This window comes from Hevea brasiliensis, chromosome 3 (assembly GCF_030052815.1).
Source record: "Hevea brasiliensis isolate MT/VB/25A 57/8 chromosome 3, ASM3005281v1, whole genome shotgun sequence".
Classification (NCBI taxonomy): domain Eukaryota; kingdom Viridiplantae; phylum Streptophyta; class Magnoliopsida; order Malpighiales; family Euphorbiaceae; genus Hevea; species Hevea brasiliensis.
In genome coordinates this window covers 33,425,204-33,449,073 of record NC_079495.1, presented here as the reverse complement: position 1 = coordinate 33,449,073, position 23,870 = coordinate 33,425,204, and the positions used below count along the sequence as shown (strand labels likewise).

Below are 23,870 nucleotides of genomic sequence, written 5' to 3'. Positions count from 1 at the left end.
GAATTGACGCGGATGATATAATTCTGATAGATGAGACGCGAGAATGAGTCAATAGAAAGCTAGAGCTTTGAAGAAGTACTCTAAAGTTAAAGGGCTTTAAGTTAAGTAGAACGAAAATAGAATACATGCATTGCAAGTTCAGTGAAAGCCGAACTGGTGATAGGGAAGGAGTTAGTTTAGATGAAGTGGTACTGTCCCAAAATAATCACTTTAAATATCTCGGCTCAGTCCTTCAAGTAAATGGGGAATGTGAGGAGGATGTTAGTCATAGGATTAAAGCCGGATGACAGAAGTGGAGACGTGCCACGGGAGTTTTATATGATCGCAAGATTCCCAATAAGTTGAAAGGAAAATTTTATCGTACAGTCATATGACCGGCCATGTTATATGGTAGTGAGTGTTGAGCACTGAAGAAGTCGTATGTGTCTAAGATAAGAGTTGCGAAAATGAGAATGTTAAGGTGGATGGGTGGCCATACTAGACTAGATAAAGTCCATAATGAGAATATTAGAGAAAAGATAGGAGTGGTGCCAATTGAGGATAAGTTGAGAGAAGTGAGATTGAGCTGGTTTGGTCATGTGAAGCGTAGACATACGGAGACTCCAGTTAGACAAGTAGAACACATTAGGTTAGATGATAGAAAGAAAAGAAGAGGTAGACCTAAACTGACCTGGAGGAGTGTAGTACAACATGACCTAGAAGCATTACACATTTCCGAGAATTTACCCCAAAATCGTTTAGAGTGGAGAAAGAGAATTCATATAGCCAATCCCAAATTTTAGGGATAAAGGCTTAGTTGAGTTGAGTCACAAACTCAACTTGGATTCATAATATGTTATGTAATTAGTAGTGCAAGGAACAAGTTATGCACAAATAATATAGATGAGGTCTTGAACAATAACAAAATTGAAGACAGCATGTATCAGGTTAAGGATTGGCCTAAAAATTTAAAGGCTTAATGACCAAAAAAACCCTAAACTTTGCATATTTTTTCAATTTTATCCTATTCTTTTAATTTTATCAATTTCAGCCAAACTATTAATATTGTTAACAATTTTAACCTATTGAGTAACTTGAAATTAAAATATACATATAAAATCTACAAAATTATTTTAATAAGAAAAAGAAATAAATTTCAGTATTTACCAATTATGAAGATAAAATTATTATTATTATTATTATTATTATTATTATTATTATTATTATTATTTGTAAATTTTTCCTTTTTTTAAAAAAATTATATCTTTTATTTTCTAACCATTAAAAAGAATTTGTAAATTTTTTAAAAGAAAAAATATTTTATGCTTATCAACATTCAAATAAGTAAAAGATTTTTTTTTTCTCTAATTGTTATAGTTGGATAGGACTTATATGTACATTTTCATTTCCCTTCATTAAATGGTTTAGAATTGTTATCAATATTAATAGGTTAGACTACTGATAAAATTAAAAGAATAGGATAAAATTGAAAAAAGAGGTGAAGTTTAGAATTTTTTTGGGACATTAGGCCAAATTTAAATAATAGTGCAGTCACATGGAATGAATTCACGCAAGGAAGTGTTTCTACAATGTTAAGGTTGTCTTTACCTCGAAAGTGGACAATATTTCATCTTTATTTTCCAACCTATTTTACCATAGAGAAATGCAGAAGACATGCTTACCTATTAAACTAGAAAATTATACAGCTGCAAATTTGACATATACATGTTCTCCGGTTTCTAGAAAATTTTTCATATTTAGAAATTTTAATATAAGGCTTTAAAATTTATGAAGCAATTTCCCAAATTCTATTTAAAATTTAAAAATGGAAACCCAATTTTCCAAAACAAGTTTCTTTTTTTTACCGATAATTAATTTTCTAGCAATGTTCCATGCATGAGATTTTTTTTTTTTTTTTTTTTGATATTTGTAGCAATGTTTCATATTTGTTTTACACAAGTAAATACACCCACATTTGGTCCGCACAGTTGCATTGGCTGCTTTTAGCACAAACAGTTCTCAATATAACACAATCAAATATCGCAATTTTTATTTGAAGCTTAAGCATGCATATTCAATTGCCTGTGGATCAAACTGTAACAGTTCTGCCCAATACCTGAAAGCGCCTATCACGGCCTTGTTTGGCACTTCCACCAGCTGAATCTCCTTCAACTATAAAAATTTCTGCAAGCATCAATGATAAAGATCACACATCACAGACCGAAGTAACAATGCCAATGAAGCGAAAAAAATCTATAATTCTCAATTTCTGGAGCTACACATTCAACATAAGAAAATAAATACCATCACCTACATGGCACATTTTTCCATGCCAACTAAATTTCATCAAAATAATTGTTTTAAGTGTCCATTGATATAGAATACCAAATATTTGCACAACATGAATTCTAGCACTTAAGGGAACACTAAACTTTCCAAAAGAAAGAAAGATGCATTGGAGCTTCTTGATGGCAACCAACAAGCAATCAAATATATTGCATTAGCAAGCAAATCATAAAAGTAAGAAGTGAACATTGGACTGCAATGATAGTAAATCATGATGTAATATACTAAATCCACAAGCAAATACTGCAATGAAGTGTAGAATGTGTCCAACGAATAACACATGGCATACAATTTCCTCTTATTGGAATTTAATAATCACAGCACAAACTCCCAAGATACTGTCTAGTTTCTATGAGTGATCTCCTAAGCCAAGCAAGTCATCAATAATCAAACATGTGCAAGTTACAGATAATGCATGTTCACACTATTGAATTAAGGACAATAATAAAATGGCCAAATTAAAAGAAAAAAAATTAAAAAAGGTGATGTATGAAGCATCCCACACTTGTGAGCTTTGGGAAGAGTTGACGTACACAGCCTTACCCCTACTTTGCAAATAAGTTGTTTCCATGGTTCAAACCTTTTTAATTTTGGTCAAACCTTTTAACTAGATCAATATCAATTGTTGCTGTGAAATTTAACATTGGTAACAACAGCAGCCAATTGGATGAAGTGTGGTAATGTACAAATGGAGACTACATAGCAAGCTCAACCATCAAAAGTATGTTTTCTTCTTAAATTTCTTTGCAATGCAGATACACAGGATTTTTTTTTTTATTTTTCCTTAAAAGTATATATAAATAATGTTTTTTGCAATAGCTGATGCAAGAATTTTTTTTGCAGGGAAGCAAAAGAAAATTAAAGAAATTTTTTATCATAAGCATTGTAAAGAGTTAATGAAGTTATGAGAGAGAGTTGTGGAACATCGACTATGTCATGATACTTCTATCTCTCCCAATCAATTTGGCTTCATGCCCGTTCATTCAACTATAGAAGCAATCTTTCTCATTAGAAACTTGATGGAGAAATATAAAGATGTGAAGAAAGATCTACACAAGGTTTTTATTGATTTGGAGAAGGCTTATGATAGTGTTCCAAAAGATGTCTTATGGAAAGTGTTAGAACAAAAGAGAGTATCTATTAGGTACATACAAGTGTTGAAAGATATGTATGAAGGAGCAACTACTATTGTGCGCACAGTGGGAGGGGACACAAGAGATTTTCCTATCTCAATTGAATTACACCAAAGTTCAGCTGTAAGTCCTTACCTTTTTACATTAGTTTTAGATGAATTGACGAAACATATACAAGAGAGTATTGTTATGGTCCCGGCTAACGGATCTAGTTATGGGTCGATGGGTAGTAGGAGGGGTTGGTGTTTGGGTGTTTGGGTTAGGGTGTTTCCTTGAGCGACCTATGGTGGAAGACAAGAAAAAGTCAGACTCGTTAAAGGGAGCCTGAAACCTCAGTCAAGAAGACTTAAATTGGGTTTTAACCGTTCCCTTTATTCCATCAGATTTGCTGAATATATACAAGTGCAGAAATAACTACTCCCTACATACAAGGAGCACTACTTCTATATGGAGGAATAACCTCCCACTAACAACAAGAAAATAGGAAAATGAAGGAATACCCTCCTACAATGCAGGAATGTTGAAACAGAATCAAAACAAAAAGAGAACAACTGCTGCTGACTAATTCAGCCACTCAATTACTGGTGACTTGGATTTAGGACCATAGGTATAACAGGAATATACTTGCAGGGGTTTGGTAACATTACTTCCCGCCCCCAATGGAAGCTTGTCCGCAAGCTTGAAGTCTGGAAACTTGTCTGTTATATGCTGGACCCTTTCCCACGAAGCATCTGCTGGTGAAGAATGACTCCAATGAATTAAAACCTCTGGAATTCCTCCTTTGATACGATGATCCAGAACAGCTAAAGGATGGACAGGATCCTCCAAAAGAATGGTAGGTGGTAATGTTAGAGTGACAGGCTGACCGGCATGATAGGGCTTGAGATAGGAAACATGGAAAACAGGGTGGATCTTGGACTCTGCTGGAAGGTCTAGTTTATAGGCCATGGTGCCAATGCATTCCAGAACCCGAAAGGGTCCGTAAAACACAGCGACGACTTGTGATTAGTTCTTTTGCAATCGATCGTTGTCTATACGCCTTTAAACGCAGCAGACCATGTCACCAACTTTAAATTCCAAATGAGCGGTGGACCGATCATAAGTGGCTTTCATCTTATTTTGGGCTTGTAACAGATTTTGGCGAAGTAGGTGCAGCATGTCATCCCGTTGGTGCAGAACAGTATCAACCGCTTCAATTGAAGAACTGCCATGCAAGTAAGATAATAGTCGAGGAGGTGGTCGACCATAAACAGTCTCAAAAGGTGTGGATTTAAGTGAGGTATGGTAGCTGGTGTTGTAGCAGTATTCAGCCCAAGACAACCAATCAATCCACTTTGATGGCGATGAACTAGTGAAACAGCGGAGATACATTTCAACAGTACGGTTCACAACCTCTGTCTGTCCGTCAGATTGTGGATGGTAAGAGGAACTGAAACACAGCTTGGTCCCACATAAACGGAATAGTTCTTTCCAAAAAGAACTTGTGAAAGTCACATCCCTGTCACTGACCATAGTTTCTGGCAACCCATGTAATTTAAAAATGTTGTCAAAGAAGGTGCGAGCAACACTTACAGCGGTGTACGGGTGAGTGAGAGCCAAAAAATGTCCGTACTTTGAGAACCGATCAACGACAACCATTAAAACATTCTTTCCGCGTGAAGTGGGAATGCCTTCTATGAAGTCAATGGAGATATCAGCCCAAATTTGAGTGGGAACGGGCAAAGGTTGAAGGAGTCCCGCCGGTTGTAGTGTGTCAGTTTTATGCCGCTGACATACATCACAAGAACGCACAAAATCCCTTACGAAATTTTTCATCCCCTGCCAATAGAAATCTCTAGTGATTCTGTATAATGTCTTCTGGTAACCTTCATGACTTTGGTTGTGAAGAGCACTAACAACTAACTGAATTGATGGGGAATTGGGAGGCAGGTAAACTCTATTATTGTAGAAGAGTAACCCATCCCGAAAAACCCATTTTGAAGCGACTGTTCCATTGGTAATTGCAGAGATTTGTTGCTGAATCACTATGTTCCTTCCGAATTTCATCAAACAAACTGAGTTCGAGGCATGGAAACAGCCATAAGGATTGAATCATCGGCATTCCGTCGAGAAAGAGCGTCCGCCACCACATTAGATTTGCCAGCCCTGTATTCAACAGTAAAAGAAAAACCCAGGAGCTTGCTAATCCAATGTTGTTGAGTTGCTGAGAGATGGCGCTGCTCAAGCAGATATTTCAATGTATAATGATCTGTCCGAACAATAAATTCACGTCCCCACAGATAGGAATGCCAATGCTTTAGTGCCTTCACTAAGCCAATCAATTCTCGCTCGTAAGCCGGAAGATTTTGATGACGAGCTGCCAAGGAACGGCTGAAATATGCGACTGGCCGGTTGTGTTGTAACAAGACTGCTCCAATCCCTGTACCAGAAGCGTCACATTCTATAACAAAAGTTAGATCAAAATTCGGTAGAAGCAGGATTGGAGTAGATGTCAAGGCTGCCTTTAACTTCTGGAATGCATCGATAGCGTGATCAGTCCAGTGGAAGTTGTTTTTACGCAGCATAGCAGTGAGGGGGGCGACAATGATGCCGTAATTCTGCACAAACTTGCGATAATAACCTGTGAGCCCTAGGAATCCACGTAACCCACGAATGGTGTTGGGCTTTGGCCATTCTAATACAGCAGCAACTTTGGACTGATCCACCTGCACTCCTTGGGAAGAAATAATATGACCCAAATAGGAAATCTGAGATTGACCGAAGACACACTTCGACCGTTTGAGGACCAACTGGTTCTGTAACAGCAATTGGAAAACCAGCCGCAAATGGTGGATGTGTTCTGCCCAGGATTGACTGAAAACCAAAATATCGTCAAAAAAGACGAGTACAAATTTTCGTAAGTAAAGTTGGAATACCTCGTTCATTAGGGCCTGAAAAGTTGAGGGAGCGTTGGATAATCCAAACGGCATCACCAGGAATTCAAAGTGTCCGTGGTGAGTGCGGAAGGCAGTTTTCTCTATATCAGCAGGATGCATCCCCACCTGAAAGTAACCCGAAAGCAGATCTAACTTTGAGAAGAACTTAGCTCCACCTAATTCCTCCAATAATTCGTCAATAACCGGAATAGGGAATTTGTCTTTGATGGTTTTGGCGTTTAATTCTCTGTAATCAACACAAAGGCGCCAGGAACCATCAGCTTTGGGAACCAGAATCACCGGCGACGAGAATGGGGAACGGCTGGGACGGATTATACCCTGCTGTAACATTGCAGCACATTGCTTTTCAATTTCGTCCTTCTGACCATGAGGGTAACGGTATGGTCGAACTACCACAGGACCAGCTCCGGGGATTAGGGGAATACGATGATCACAAGATCTGCTAGGGGGCAGCCCAGTAGGAGCATTGAATAAAGAAGCAAATTTCGCCAATAATTTCTGGAGTTGGATGTCTGGGTCAGATGAAATCTGCATGTTGTTCAGATCTGAAACATGGGAAGAGCTTGAAGAAGTAATACCCTGCAATGTCACTAAGTGGCCCTGTTGATAAAAGCTCATGCTCATAACGGTGAAATCCCACAGAATGGGTCCCAAGGTTCGAAGCCAATTAACCCCCAAAACCATATCGAAATTGGTTAAGGGTAAAACAAACAAATCAACCATGAAAGAATTATAATTCAGAAGGATCGGAATTCCCTTACAAATACCTGGGCTAGTAAGTTGCTCGCCATTGGCAACGTGTACCTTTAAACCATTCTGTTTGTTTACCACAGCATTCAGTTCCTCAACTTTTGCGGCAGAAACAAAACTGTGAGTGCTGCCGAAGTCGATGAGGATCAAGACTTGCCCAAGCATCCAACTGCCTATCAACCTCATGGACTGGGGATTTCGAATCCCAGTAATGGCATTCAAAGAAATTTCTGGATCAGCTGTGAAATCCTCTACATCTTCCGTCTCTTCCAAATCAATCCAGAACAATTTCTTACATTGATGGCCTCGAACAAACTGCTCATCACAATTAAAACAGAGTCCTTTCTTCCGCCTCTCCTCCATTTCATCAGGGGACAGCCGCCTCACTATCCGATTGGCGCGGTTGTCAGGTGGAATTGCAGCGCGACGAGTATCCCTCGCAGCTGAAGAACGTGGAAACAGTTTGCGTTCATACAGCCGAGAAATGCTCATAGCATTAACCAAGTCGGTGGGATGGTGAAGCTCCACTTCAACCGCAATGGAGTCTTGTAAACCACTGAGGTATAATTGGACCTTCTGGTGTTGAGTGAGAGTTCCAGCCCGAGACACAAGAGCCTCAAACTGATTCTGATAATCCGCGACAGACCCCATTTGCTTCAGTTTAGCTAATTCACCAAGTTTGTTGCTGCGGATTGGAGGCCCAAAACGGAGGTTACATTGGTGAGAAAACTCAGCCCAAGAGGGATTCGGAATGTCATCCAGTAACTGCATGTAACAAAGTTGGGCAATTCCTTCGAGATGGTATGAAGCTAAACTGACCATCTCTTCTTCCGGAGTTTGTTGGTGCTGAAAGAAGTGTTTGCAACGGTTTAGCCATCCCAAAGGGTCATCTTTCCCATCATAGCGAGGAAAATCCAGTTTTGTGAATTTCGGTACAAACGAGCTTCCTCCAGATTTTTCAGAATTCGCAGTACCCGAAATTCCCTTATCTCTCCGTAAGCTTGCTGGACTTCCAGTGCTGCTGGTTTGGAAATCCTTTTTAGTGGATTCCCATTCCTGAGTTAGAGCATCGAATTTGGCGTGCAGTTCCTTGTTGGATTGTTGCTCGGCTAATAACAAGTTAAAGAGCTTAGCCAGCTGGTCTTGAACAGAATCTCCCATAACTGCAGGCTCTGATACCAAACTGTTATGGTCCCGGCTAACGGATCTAGTTATGGGTCGATGGGTAGTAGGAGGGGTTGGTGTTTGGGTGTTTGGGTTAGGGTGTTTCCTTGAGCGACCTATGGTGGAAGACAAGAAAAAGTCAGACTCGTTAAAGGGAGCCTGAAACCTCAGTCAAGAAGACTTAAATTGGGTTTTAACCGTTCCCTTTATTCCATCAGATTTGTTGAATATATACAAGTACAGAAATAACTACTCCCTACATACAAGGAGCACTACTTCTATATGGAGGAATAACCTCCCACTAACAACAAGAAAATAGGAAAATGGAGGAATACCCTCCTACAATGCAGGAATGTTGAAACAGAATCAAAACAGAAAGAGAACAACTACTGCTGACTAATTCAGCCACTCAATTACTGGTGACTTGGATTTAGGACCATGGGTATAACGGGAATATACTTGCAGGGGTTTGGTAACAAGTATCCATTGGTGCATGATATTTGCAGATGATATAGTTCTGATAGATGAGACACGAGGAGTCAATAGAAAGCTAGAGCTTTGGAGAAGTACTCTAGAGTCAAAAGGCTTTAAGTTAAATAGAACGAAAACAAAATACATACATTGCAAGTTTAGTGAAAGCCAAATTGGTGATAGGGAAGGAGTTAGATTGGATAGAGTGGTACTGTCTCAAAGTAATCACTTTAAATATCTCAGCTCAGTCCTTCAAGTAGTGGGGAATGTGAGGAGGATGTTAGTCATAGGATTAAAGCCAAAAGGCTGAAGTGGAGAAGTGCGCCGGGAGCTTTTATGTGATCGCAAAATTCCCAATAAGTTGAAAGGAAAATTTTATCGTACAGTCATACGACCGGCCATGTTATATGGTAGTGAGTGTTGGACACTGAAGGAGTCGTATGTTTCTAAAATAAGAGTTGCGGAGATGAGAATGTTAAGGTGGATGAGTGGCCATACTAGACTAGATAAAGTTCGTAATGAGAGTATTAGAGAAAAAGTAGGAGTAGTGCCAATTGAGGATAAGTTGAGAGAAGGAAGATTGAGCTGGTTTGGTCATGTGAAGCGTAGACATACGAAAACTCCAGTTAGACAAGTAGAACACATTAGGTTAGATGATAGAAAGAAAAGAAGAGGTAGACCTAAAATGACCTGGAGGAGTGTAGTACAACATGACCTATAAGCATTACATATTTTCGAGAATTTACCCCAAAATCGTTTAAAGTGGAGAAAGAGAATCCATATAGCCGATCCTAAATTTTTGGGATAAAGGCTTAATTGAGTTGAGTTGAGTTGTATTGTAAAGAGTTAAAGTAACAAACATATTTTTGGTCAACTGAGATGTTACTAGGCGCCACAATTACATTCCTACATTCATTTACTAAATTGGCCATAATTTCTATAAATATTAAATTCCCAGAACAACTGATAAAATTTTAAGCATTGGACATTTATCATTCACCAAGATGAAATAGGTCGATAAGAATAACCAGAAGCATAATCATCATAAGTAAATTCATATAAGCAGCCATCATGGTTTGAACATTTGGAACTCCAATTATGGTCAGAAAACTTTCAGATTTAAAAAAAAAAAAAAAGAAATATAACAGCAACCAGATTCTTCAGGATTTGTAGATGAGCAATCAGCCAGTTTTCCTGGAAGAGATGATGTTCTCAGCACACTCTTTTGTCTCACCAATTCCCTTGCCTTCTTTGCTGCCAAAGCTGCCTGCATAGGAAAACAACAGAAACAAATAAAGGTTCATGGTTAACACAATTAGGCATCCTATATGCCAGAATTAAAGGAACAGATTGATTAACAAGTTTAATACAGATGAAGCAACTAAGAAAATGGGGAAAAAAATTAGAAGGATACCTTAAGAGCATTTAGAGATTTTGAAAGGATTGAATCAAGAACATCTGGATGCAATTCCAAATATTCAGTAAGATACTCTTGCACAGATTGGTCCACCACTTTCCTTACCTCTGGATTTCCTAACCTTGTCTTTCAGTGATGGACAAAGAACCAGAAACGTATACTATTAATAATGAAGAAGAATGCAACAAAACCAACATTGAGATGGCCAAAGCATCAGTACTGAGTACTCAGAAAATCATGATAAACAGGCAGTACCTTTGTTTGTCCTTCAAACTCTGGACTTGGAACTTTAACTGATATAATGCATGTTAAGCCCTCTCTCACATGTTCACCACTTAAATTAATATCCTTATCCTGAAAGGAACAGAGGATATATAATAATAATGAGCCATAGCTACTTTAATCTGCACTTTATCCGTAACAACCTTTCTTAATCTTGATTGAAAAGCAATCAGAAGCTCTATACTGAAATTCTGTACAAGGCCACCACCATCTTGGATCTTATACAAATAATTTATTCTCTAGCTACAATATGATAAGCACATGCATGGAACTTCCTACGTACATGAAGCAAAGGCCAAGAAAATTGTAAAATTCCTAAAAGAAAAGGAAGGGAGAGAGACAAAAGGGATGTGGCAGGACGGAGTGAAAGCATATCATGCAGTCATTCAAGAATATGCTATGTAAACAGGCTAAGAGGATAACCTAACGTGTTGTACTCAAATACAAAGGCAAGAAAAACATGCACACAAATTTAAGGGGAAAAAAAAAGCTCCCTCTGAGAAGAAATAAAATGGGATAATTGCATAAGTAGTCCTCCAAGTCTTCAACTTTATTTGATATTCTACTTAAGACATTGAAGCTTTGAACTTTTTAAAATACCCCATGAGTCACTTTTCACTTCAATATTTTGAACCGAAAGCAAAGTCGTGTAAGTGAAATTTCACAGGAATATTTGATAAGTTAAAAAAGTGAATGTATTAAAAAGTTAATATAAGCAAAATCTCAAATTTATAGAGAAATACAGGTCTTTCAGAGAGAGAGAGAGAGAGAGAGAGAGAGAGGACAGCTATCGCCAACCCATTTTCACCAGTACTCATACCCACTACCCAGCAGTAAATATGTAGATCTGCATTCAATTTGTCAATATTGATTGAACATATGTCAACTTTCAAATCCAACTATAAAGGACTTATTTAACATATTTCAAAAAGTTAAGAGCACAATTTATTAAAAAAAAACAATACAAGAGTTTAATTTGATATTTGAAATAACTTGGATGACTTCCTGGATATTTTAACTGAAATAAAATCCCAACCTCTTGTACAGATAAGTGACTAGTGAGTAAAGCAATTGAAAGATGGGTACTAAAATTGAAGAGGACTAGAGGAAAGCTTGCAAGTTATAATAAAATCTACAAATGTCCAACCTTTATTATCTTTGACTTCTTCCCAAGATTATTAAGAGTTCTGGTTAATGAAGCCTTGAAACCATCTATATGTGTGCCACCATCAATAGTGCGTATGCTATTGGCATACCCCAGTATTGTATCAGAGTATGCATCAGAACACCTAGTAAAGAGTGAATGAATTAACTCAAATCAAGGGTTGTAAAAGGGATGGCTGTCAGCAAGTGAATATTAATATCACACCAAATTAACACAAAAGGTATAACATGAGCTAGCAGAAGGTAGTTTACCATTGAAGAGCCATATCAATTGTGATCCCATCTATTTCTTTACTGAAACCCACAACATCATGAAGTGCTTTCTGAATCAATAACGATAGTTAGTCAACATTCAATACAATCTATAGACTAGAAACCAGAAATAAAGAAAAATAAAAATATAACAAAATAAGCAAAACAAGCGAAATAAAAATATAACAAAATAAGCAAAACAAGCGAAAATTCTTTTACATGCTGTCCTCATGGCCCAATGGTAGCTGCCTACCCAATTTGGGAGTTGAGGTGTTCTAGTCTTCCAAAAACAATAAAACATGGATTAATGTATATCATTTACAAAGATTTATAACATATCTAGAAGCACCAAATGCTGCAACCAATACCCAATAGTACTACTGAAGAAGTCAAGAAAGTCAAGCAAGATTAATTTAGGAATTATGTTGATTTAATTTTTCATTGTAAAAATCAGAAATTTTTTCAATTAATTAGGAATTATGAAGTTAATAACTGATGACTACAAGGTACAACTAGATGATATATGTTATTGGATTGGTTCATATGGTAGCGCTAAATATTGTCCTCCTTACTGATATTATGAATTATATTATAAATATCGAGACATTAAACAACTTCTACAATCTAGGGATAAAGCACTTGAAGCATTGAAGAAGGAATATATTTCAACTAAGAGTTAAGGAGAGAGATACTTGTTCAAATCTTCAATTTGAAGAAAAATCTCAAGAAAACAACAAGAAGCAATTCGATAGGACTAAAGCAAAGTTGGAAGCATTATTAAGAGTTTTTGAAGATGTAATTAAAACTCAAATGTACGCGATGCTAGAATTTCATAGTGAAGAACAAGAACATCAACTTGAAGAATCTGAAGTTTTGATTTTTGAGCAACTTGAAGAATCTGAAACAAGGTAAGCATGTTGAGCTTTCACATGTTGACATCCAATATGATTAGATTGAGCTGGAAAATTCACTTCTTGAAATCCAAGATGTTAAGACTGAGTCGGAAACTTTTAAGCAACCCATTCAAGAGAAAGAAAGGCTGGAGGAATCTATCCTAGGGAAGGAAGAAATTCAAGCCATGAAGATAATTTGGAGGAATCTATCATAGGGAAGGAGGAAATTCAAGCCATGAAGACAATAATGGAAATTAACGATTTGGCTACTTCTTTTGTTCCTATTAAATGCAAGAGCATTTCACTTATCATTGTAAATAATTTTATATGTTCAAATGTTTCCAGGAATGCGAAGGAAAGCATGAAGCTTTTTGTTTCATTCTTATTGTTGTCATTCAAGAAGATTCAAGTTATAGTTGATTATTCTCCAAATTCAGTTCTTCATTCTCCCGCACAATAAGACTCCACAAAAACAACAACAAATAGTTAAGGAAGATTTAATTTAGGAATTACGTTGATTTGATTTTTCATTGTAAAATTAGAAATCTTACGTTTCTATTAATTAGGAAGTTTATACTATTTACTATTTAGAAATCCTGTTAATATATAGAAGTAAAATGTTATTTAGAAAGTTCAAGTTGATTTGGGATTCATAACTACTATAGATTTAGTGTTTTCTTATTTTGAGATGTCTAATCTTAGTAGTAGTAGGATTAAAACTACAATTTAAATACCTACATCTTTTAGGTTTTAATTAGAGAGTTTATTATGATTACTATTGATATTGAGAATTAATAAAGTTGAGAATTGGTTTCTCTTTAGAATTTGTTTCTCTTCCTTCTTCAAAATTAGTTTCTCTATCCTTTGTGTTTTTCTTATTCTAAATCAACTACATATACAATTAGGTTGCACTTTGCTCTATACAGATCAATAATATCAAATTATATAACAAACGAGCATTCAACCTTCAGAAAGATTACGGCCCACGTATCCTACTAGACCTGTGAACTATATTGTTCAGATTCAAATACTAACTACATATCTCTACTCATGTTAGTCAAGAACTTGCACAAAGTCAGCCTTATAATAAAACTGCAAAACAAAAAATTATGATCTGTAGGTCCAAAATTCTATCCTTTCATTGTCAAAACACACCCTCATGCATGGCATCAATTTTACTCTTCCAGGATCAATGTATTTAAGGAGAAAAGTTGCTAGCTTGAAAGGGAAAATGATACAAAACAAGAAAGTTGAAACTACAATAATGGCAAGGAGAATTTGTCAAAAAACTAATAATACCTTATCAGTATTTAGCCACTTCACGTACTCTACCAACCCTCCAGCATAGAAATATTCATCATATTGGTTCTCCTCTAGATCATTACCTTCTTTTTTCAGCGTGAGAGCAAGCTGCAAGAGGAAACATTACAAAGGACACAATTAGCATCAAAATAATAAACTGGCCAACCACAGGATGAAAATAGATAGCTAGTCTATGCCACTTAAAAGTAGCAAACAAAAAGTGAAGATATAACAGTTAGCATGGTTAAAATCAGTGACTTTACCTTTGGGTTTAAAAAAGCAAGCTCCCTAACTCTTCCGCCTATAGTGTTGTAGTCAAACTGAATTGCGGTAGTGAATACTGCAGAAAATTTGGAATGTTAACAAGGAAAACACAGATTGCTGACCATATATTATCACTGAGGATCAGGGAATAAGTATAAATTGACAACCATCAGATGCATCTGAAGCTTAAAAAGTAATGGAAAACCTTCATTGTCAGGCCAAAATCTGACACATGTCCCTTGGCGATCCCTTGATTCAATGGGCAGTGAATAACATGTTAGGATTGTCACAGGATTACCACGTGAATATCTCTGTTTGTATTCCATTCCATCACGCCAAACAGTAACTTCTAATCCCTGTGAACCAAAACGCAATCAAGTTACATGTGATGCAATGGAACAAAGACAAAGAAATACACAAAATGTGAAAGAACTTCAGATAATGAAAATGAAAACTTTTCATAAACATCCATTACCACAGTGTAATGCATCAGTTCATTACAAAGTGATTGGCCATTTGACATCATCTCCAATTTGACATATTTCAAATTATCAAAAATGTAATTGGACATAAACACAGTAAAGATATTTTCACTTTCCAATTTCTTTAAAACACAAGATATCTTTACCTTTTGTTTCTTTCAATTAATCCACCTAAAGTGGGTTGCAAGTTATGGCGTGCAGTAGTGCAGACTAAAATAATAAGAAGAAGGGAATAGAACGAGATAAGGGCATGTGAATTTGACTTAGTGTTAGAATCCCTTAATTAGTGTATTAGCTGTAAATTAGTAAATTAGAGATATTTGTATTTATTAGCTTTTCCTATTTAGGTTCTAGCCTTTGTGTATAAATTAGAATCATTGTAAATCAATTTATATAGTGAAATACACACAGAAATACTTCAATTTTCTTTGATTTCAACATGGTATCATAGCCAAGCCAACTTTTCTTGGCGTGAACAGTACCAGAATAGTTAGGATTTGTGTGGATAAGCCTAAAAGCGAGTCTGTTGAGGGAGGTGATTGTCACTGCCCACCTAAGAAGGAAGAACATCAGGTCGCCGGCCCTCGCTTAGAGTTTCGCCATCATCCGATAAGGCGCATGGCCACGTGCCTTCAGAAGGTTGTGCTCCGATCACACGCGCTGGCGCGTGAAGCTATTTCCAGCCAGTTTTTCCGATCGTTTTTCCTTGCTGCCTTCTCTCTTGGTTTTTGCGTCTCTCTTCTACTTGTTTTTATTTCTTTTGTACTAAAATGGCTGATGGGAAGAAGAAAATCTCGAAAACAAGGGCGGGTTTTATCAATGATAACCCCTCTTTAAAGATTAGCCCTGTAAAATTGGATAAAACTAATTTTTTGGCGTGGTCTAGATCATGTCTGCTGTTTATTCAAGTTAGGAGGCTCCAGGGGTATATTACTGAAAATAAGAAAAAGTCGAAAATTGCGAGTTGTACCTACAGTCAGTGGGAGTCGGAGAACTCTCTTGTTATGTCATGGCTCATCAATTCCATGCAACCTCGTATAGCTCGAGGGTATTTGCTGTTGGAAAGCGCAGCTATCATTTGAAGTGCAGTTTCTCAGACCTATTCTCAAGTTGGAAACGATGCATAAGCGTATAAGCTTTGAAATAAGGTTCATGATTTGAAACAGGGTGAGCTAACTGTTGCTCAGTATGATGCAGAACTGAGTGGTCTATCGCAGGAACTAGATTTCTACTAGGACTTTCAGGCCTCACGTCCAGATAATACAGTTAAGTTTTAGAAGCTGGTTGAAAAAGAACGGATCTATGATTTTCTTGCTAGGTTGAATGTGGAACATGATCAGATGAGGTCCAAGTACTTGGAAATGATCCTTCACCTACCGTAAGACAGACATACTCTTATGTTCAGTAGGAAGAGAGTAGAAGGAGTGCCATGGTTCATTCTATGTCTGTTAGTAAGGCAGGGCTACCTGCTAATTCTTCACATGAACAGTCACATGGTCCATCAGACAAAGATTAGCTGTATTGCGACTATTGTAAAAAAACCCGGCATACTAAGGAACATTGTTGGAAACTGCATGGTCGCCCAATCAAAGGGCATGGAGGAAAAAGATGAGCACTGCTAGACCACAAGCTAATGTACTTGAGGTTGTGGATCTTTTTGAAGATACTGCTACTACTGGGATGTTTTCCACTGAAGAGGTACAGACTTTAAGGCGTTTGCTGTCACAACTTGAATCGCAATCCATTACAGTTGCCTCTTCTAATTTCGTCAAATCAAGTAATGTTTTTCTTGCCAATCTTAATAATTTCTTTTGGGTTATAAATTTTGGAGCAAACAAGCATATGACAGACTCTTCGAATAAATTCATATCCTATTCTCCATGTTCAGGCAAAGAAAAAGTCTGCACTGAAAATGGATTTTTATCTAATGTTTCTGGAACAGGTTCTATTAAATGCACTCCTACTATAAGTCTCAGTTCTGTTTTACATGTGACTAGCTTTCCTATTAACTTTCTGTCTGTCAGTTCTTATCATAAAAGCTTTTAACTGCAAAATTGAATTCTATTTCCTACTCACTGTGTTTTTCAAGAATTGACAACAGGGAAAACGATTGACAGTGGTAGACTGCAAGATGGGCTATATCTACTGAATGACTATGTTGGCTAGGCAATGTTGGGATAGTCTATGGGTGCTAAGGAAAAAATTTTCAGTGGCATAAGAGACTAGGACATCCCTCATTTACCGTTTTACGGAAACTTTATCCTTTTTTGTTTAAGCAATGCAAAACTAAATTGTTAGTATGTGATGCTTACGAGTTTGCTAAACATACTAGACAATCTTATCCTGCAATAAATAATAAAACTTCAGTTCCTTTTATGACTATCCATTCTGATGTGTGAAAACCTACTCAAACTGTGTCTTTACCGAGTTATAGATGGTTTGTGATCTTTATTGATTGTTGCAGTACGTTAACTTGGGTATATTTGATAAAAGGGAAAAATGAAGTTTTTTTCCCGTTTTCAGCAGTTTCAAAAAATGTTTAGTACACAATTTAATGCTCATGTTAAAATACTGAGAACTGATAATGATACAGAATATATAAATGGAGTCTTTTAAGAGTATTTGAAGTCACATGAGATTTTACATCAGACTAGTTGTGTTAACACTAGTTCACAAAATGGAGTGTCTAAGAGGAAAAATAAACACTTGCTTAAGGTTGCTAGGCTCTCATGTTTACCATGAATATTCTTAAACCTTACTGGGGGGATGCTATTTTTTCTGCTGCATATCTTATTAAGATAATGCCACTTCAGACATTGGAGTTTAAGAGTCCTTTAGAGGTTTTGCAGGGTAAAAATTCATATATTGTCCCTCCAAAGGTCTTTAGGTGTGTTTGCTTTGTTCATAAGCTTAATAGTGAAAAGTTAGAATCTCGGGCCCTCAAATGTGTCTTTGTTGGATATTCTAGTACTAAGAAGGGGTATAAGTGTTACCACCCTCCTACACGGAAATATTTTGTGAGCATGGATGTTATCTTCAGGGAATCTAAATCTTATTTTCATCCACCTCTTCAGAGAGAGCATCGGAAAGAAGAGGTGTATTTCCCTTCATCTTCGTCTTCTTCCCATCTTCAACTTCAGAGGGAGAATCTGGATTTAGAGTCTATACCTAACAATAATACCCAGGGGGCGTCACCTAAATCTCTCGAGAGACTGAATATACCAGATTTGAGAATATATACTCGGCGGAATAAGACAGATATAGCCATCGAGCAGGAAATTGCTGATCAATTGAAATCCCTAAATTGAATTCCTAGACATCCTGAGTTATGTGATGAGTCACATTTGGTTCCTGATAAGTCTAATTTTGATTCTCAATCTATTTTTCCTTCTTCTGATAATGATCTTCATATTCCTATTGCTCTCAGAAAAGGTATTAGAACATGTACTAAACATTCCATCTCTAATTTCATTTCCTATGATTCTTTGTCTCCATCCTATAGAGTCTTTCTATCGTCTGTTTCCCCTGTTTCTATCCCACAGGATTGGAAGAAAGCATGTCTTGATCCAAAATGGAAAGCAGCTATGGTGGAGGAGATGAAAGCTTTAGCAAAGAATGAGACATGGAAACTTGTTACTCTCCCACTAGAAAAAAGCCGGTTGGATGCAATTGGGTGTTCAATGTGAAGCATAGAGCAGATGGTTTAATTGAGAGGTATAAGGCCAGGCTGGTAGCAAAAAGCTTCACACAGACGTATGAGGTAGATTACAAAGAAACCTTTGCTCATGTTGCTAAAATGAACACCATCAGAATCTTGCTGCCATGTGCAGCAAATCTGTTACATAACAGCCTGCACACTTAGTAAAACAAAGGAATAGGGAGAGAGAGAGAGATAGATGAGAAAAGAGATAAATTGGATGAAAGAAAAGAAATAGATTGGATGAAAAGAGAAGAGAATATTCAGATATAAGAGAAAAGTATTCATGTTTATTGATTCTTGGAATAGCCTATTCTAATATAGATATACTCTATTTATACACTCCTGACCACTATAACTACTTTTGACTCTCTTAAAAAGCAGTAACATCTTTACAACTACTCAACCACCACATACCACCCTCACTATTTTACTCCTTCCACATATAATTACAAACCTTATTCTCCTTACTAGTATTCATTACATTCCCTACTCCTTAAAATCATTCTTGTCCCCAAGAATGAATAAGGAACAGTGCAACATTGAAATTATTGATTGGGGACAATAAACCAGCACCAAAATGTCAATTCGTTTCCTTCATTATAGTAATCTTTCTTTCTTTGTCTTCTCCATCTTTCAAATACATCTTGTTTGAGAATTACAGATGCAATGTTCTTCAAAATTAATTTCTTCTTCTTCAGCCTTCTTGATATCTCCCATTTATCCTCTATGGACATTAGGAACTCACAATAGTAAAACTCACAATCATGGTTCTCTTGAATTAGTAAACTCCATCCATTCCCATTGCTTTCAAAAATTTTAGGTTTTTGGACTCTAGATTGTGCAGCTTCCAACACTTCTTCCATTCGTAACTGAGGCAAAATCATCATTTGTGTCATTGAACAAAGGAATTTCACTTCATATTCAGCTCTTATTCTCCCCATTGAATAGTCTAGTTGCCTCATATGCACTTTACTAGAGGCTTCAGTAATGTTATCATTCTCAAAACCCTGAGTATTCTCATAATTTGCACCATTAACATCATTCTCAAAACTCTGCTGAATGGAGACTTCAAGAAATTGAAATTTTTGCTCCTCCTTTTGAATCGACTTCTTCACATCTCCATCCCCATGAATCTTATCATCAAGAAGGACAATCTCCTTCTTAGCAGCACTCTCCTTGGTCTTTTCCAATTCCTTGTTATCACCCCAATAAACTTTAGTTCCATGATTGTTGTATTCTATATCTTCATCATTCTCCTCCCCAAAAACCTCACTTATACTAGACATATGAGGAAGAAAATCCTGCTCCAGATGTTATACTGTTTTCCTTCCTTGTGCAAGACACAATTCCAATGCATCTTCATTAGTAAAGGCTGCAATATTTTCTGTTTTCTTTCCATTTTCTGTAAAACCTCCTAGAATTTGAGATCTCAGCTCCAAATCTTGAAATTGACTTTTGGATTGCGCCTCTTGAAACAATTTATCCCTCCTTTCTATTTGCCCTTCTAACAACTTATCTAATCTTTTCCATTTTTGATATTGCAACTCCTCTAAGCGTTCTGTTACTCTTCTTTCAAAAATTTCTAGCATTCCCTTAAGATCCTTTTGTTCCCAAGATTGTACTCCCATGGTTTGATGCTCTGATTGTATTTTACTTTCAAGAAAATTTGAGAAAGAAAATTGAGGAGGAAAATAGTAAAAGAAAATCAGATCTGAGCAGGGATAAGGAATTGATACTGGAATTGGAAGAAAAGCACAAAGAAAGGAAGAAGAAAAATTTTGAAAAGAAGAATAGAGAAGAAATTACAAAAATAGAAAGAACATATTTTGTAGAGAATGAAGAAAGATTGAGCGGAAAGAAAGATTTTTTTGTTATTTCAGATGTTTCTTGAATTTGACAAAACAAGTCTTGATTTTGAAATCCTAACAAGGCAGAAATTGAAAATAGGGAAATTGAGAAAAATTTGATAGGGGAAAACAGAATAAGGTAGCTCACAAGAGAGAAGAACGAGGAAGAGGAAGAAAATTTTCAAGAATTTCAAGAAACAGGTTTCTTGAAATGCTGGAAATAAGAAATTAAAGAAGGAAATAGAAGAAAGAACCAGAAAGTGACAGAAGAAGAAAGAATTTGATTCAAGAATTTCAAGAAATAAAGAAAAAAGAAGAAGAAATTGAGGTGAGAAAGGGAAGAAATTTCAGAGAGAGAGGAAGAAGAAAAGAAGGAATAGAGGGAAAGAAGAGAGAAAGAGAGAAGAGCAGAGACAAACCTAGAATTATAGAATTTTGGAAGACTCCCATGAATCTGCCCAGAGTTGTGACTCCAACAGAAAATATTGGAAGCAAACCCAACTCAGATCAAGGCTCTGATACCAATTTGTTACATAACAGCCTGCACACTTAGTGAAACAAAGGAATAGGGAGAAAAAGAGAGAGAAATAGATGAGAAAAGAGATAGATTGGATGAGAAAAGAATTAAATTGGATGAGAAGAGGAGAATATTCAGAGATGAAAGAAAAGTATTCTTGTTTATTGATTCTTGGAATAGCCTATTCTAATACAAATATACTCTATTTATACACTCCTGACCACTATAACTACTTTTGACTTTCTCTTAAAAAGCTGTAACATCTTTACAACTACTCAACTACCACATACCACCCTCACTATTTTACTCTTTCCACATACAATTACAAACCTTATTCTCCTTACTAGTATTCATTACAAAATCTTAAGTGGGACTTACAACAGTTTGATGTAAAAAATGTCTTTCTACATGGTAAATTGGAAGAAGTGTATATGAAAATTCCTCTAGGGTTTGAGAATAAAAAGACCAGAGAGAGTTTGCAGATAGAAGAAGGCTTTGTATGGTTTAAAACAGTCACCAAGGGCATGGTTTGACAAGTTCAGTAAGGCGATTTCCTTCAGATACTGCCAAATCAATGTTGATCACACCTTATTTATGAGACACTGTAGGGGCAAAATCACACTACTTATTGTCTATATGGATAATATTGTGGTAATTGGTGATGATAAGGAAGAAATAACTTATTTAAAGGAGCGCTTAGCACAGGAGTTTAAAATCAAAGATTTGGGAAGGCTAAAGCACTTTATTGGAATAGAGATTGCCATATCAGATAAAGGAATATTTATTTCTCAAAAGAAGTACATTTTAGATCTGTTGGAAGAAACAAAATTGTTGGGTTGTAAACCAGCAGAGTCTCCCATTAAGGCAAATCATAAATTGCAAGCTGGAGTTGGGAAATCAGTGGATATAAAGAGATATTAAAGGTTGGTTGGCAGATTGATTTATCTTTCGCAAACTAAACCAGACATAGTATATGCAGTGGGTTTAGTGAATCAGTATATGCATGATCCTCGTGAATCTCATTTGGAGGTTGTTTTCCGCTGCTTGCGATACTTAAAATCTGCACTTGAGAAATGACTTCTTTTCTCAAAGTATTGTCACCTTCAGATTAAGGCCTTTACAGATGCAGATTAGGTTGGATCTCTTGATGATAGAAGATCAACATCAGATTACTGTACTTTTGTTGGTGATAATCTAATCACCTGGATAAGCAAGAAGCAAAATGTGACAGTTAGATCCAGTGCAGAGGCTAAATTCAGAGCAATGGCTCAAGGTATCTGTGAGTTATTATGGTTACGGAAGTTGATGGAGGAATTAAAACTGCTAGAAGCCAGTAGTTTGTCCTTATTTTATGATAACAAAGCGGCCATTAGTATAGTTCATAATCCAGTTCAGCATTACCGGACCAAGCATATAGAGATTGACAGACAACATCAGATTACTGTACTTTTGTTGGTGATAATCTAATTACCTGGATAAGCAAGAAGCAAAATGTGACAATTAGATCCAGTGCAGAGGCTGAATTCAGAGCAATGGCTCAAGGTATCTGTGAGTTATTATGGTTACGGAAGTTGATGGAGGAATTAAAACTGCTAGAAGCCAGTAGTTTGTCCTTATTTTATGATAACAAAGCGGCCATTAGTATAGTTCATAATCCAGTTCAGCATTACCGGACCAAGCATATAGAGATTGACAGACACTTTATAAAAGAAAAAATTGTGAACGGTTCGTCAAGTGTCTCTTACGTAGGTTCAAAAGACCAGTTAGCTGATGTATTCACTAAGGGATTAAGTTGTAACGTGTTTCATACCCTAGTTTGCAAGTTGGGCATGTGCAATATATATGAACCAACTTGAGGGGGAGTGTTAGAATCCCTTGATTAGTGAATTAGCTGTAAATTAGATTGTAAATTAGTAAATTAGGGCTATTTGTATTTATTAGCTTTTCCTATTTAGGTTATAGCCTTTGTGTATAAATTAGAATCACTATAAATCAATTTATATAGTGAAATACACACAGAAATACTTCAATTTTCTTTGATTTCAACACTTAGGACTAAAGGAGACTCTCTAACTTATAAATTAATTAAAATGAGGAAGTAAAACAAAAAAAAAAAATGTTCATGAATGTGAAAAAATGGTGGTTACATCAGGTTAAAATGAAATATAAAGCACACCTCAGACAAGGCATTAACAACAGACAAGCCCACACCATGTAATCCACCAGAGACACTATAGCCACTGTTAGAACCACCAAATTTTCCACCAGCATGTAAGACCTGCAAAACAAATCAATAGCATTTGAACCATAAATTAATAATTTAGAAAAAAAAAAAAAAGAAAAAGCAAAAATGCATAAGGCAACTAGGATTTATATGCTACGGTAACAAGCTAATTAAGGATTCCTTTGATAGCAATGTGGTTTCCTTTTATTCTTTTTCTTTCTCCAGAAAACATGCAGCCCATTCATTTTATTTGTACTATTGCATTTCTTTACTTCTCTCCTTTTTTTTTTCTGTTTTCTCGTAAATGTTTTAAAGAGAGTAGTGAAATCTCTATTCTGATTTTTCATATTTCCACAAAAGACTCACCTTCTTTCTCTCTGCCCATTCATTTATCCACAAATGTTGTTGAACACTATCTAAAATATCTCCACTATTGAACTAGGTTTCTTCAATTTATATTCATGCACTGAAAAGCTTAAGAATCTTATGTATGAACACAATTTTCAATAGCTACGTCTAAGACCTTTGAAATTGAATAGCATGTAGCAGACAGAAGACATCAAACTAAACTCCACAGATAACTATAATGTAAATATCAAGTATGCAGAATTACCGTTAGCACAGTCTCCAAGGCAGATTTCTTTGTCACTGGATGCAAGTCAGTGGGAATCTATAAGAAGAGAAAAGCAGAGAAGCATGTATGAATAAAAGTAAAAGATTAAAAAAATATTAATAAATAAAAGTTGG

The 23,870-nt window shown here is 36.3% G+C and overlaps 1 protein-coding gene across 1 annotated transcript in view; it reads right to left on the bottom strand.

Annotated features, from left to right (window-relative positions):
- Positions 1-23,870, bottom strand: part of LOC110669807 (DNA gyrase subunit B, chloroplastic/mitochondrial) — a 37,019-nt gene that overhangs the window by 10,118 nt on the left and 3,031 nt on the right. The window contains exons 5-15 of the mRNA XM_021831597.2: positions 23,737-23,793; positions 23,076-23,177; positions 14,559-14,709; positions 14,353-14,429; positions 14,087-14,197; positions 11,895-11,965; positions 11,626-11,767; positions 10,452-10,550; positions 10,194-10,322; positions 9,932-10,046; positions 2,096-2,163 (exon numbers count right to left, since the gene is read on the bottom strand). Coding sequence (XP_021687289.2) covers positions 2,096-2,163; positions 9,932-10,046; positions 10,194-10,322; positions 10,452-10,550; positions 11,626-11,767; positions 11,895-11,965; positions 14,087-14,197; positions 14,353-14,429; positions 14,559-14,709; positions 23,076-23,177; positions 23,737-23,793 — 1,122 coding nt within the window. The remainder of the gene's footprint in view (positions 1-2,095; positions 2,164-9,931; positions 10,047-10,193; positions 10,323-10,451; positions 10,551-11,625; positions 11,768-11,894; positions 11,966-14,086; positions 14,198-14,352; positions 14,430-14,558; positions 14,710-23,075; positions 23,178-23,736; positions 23,794-23,870) is intronic.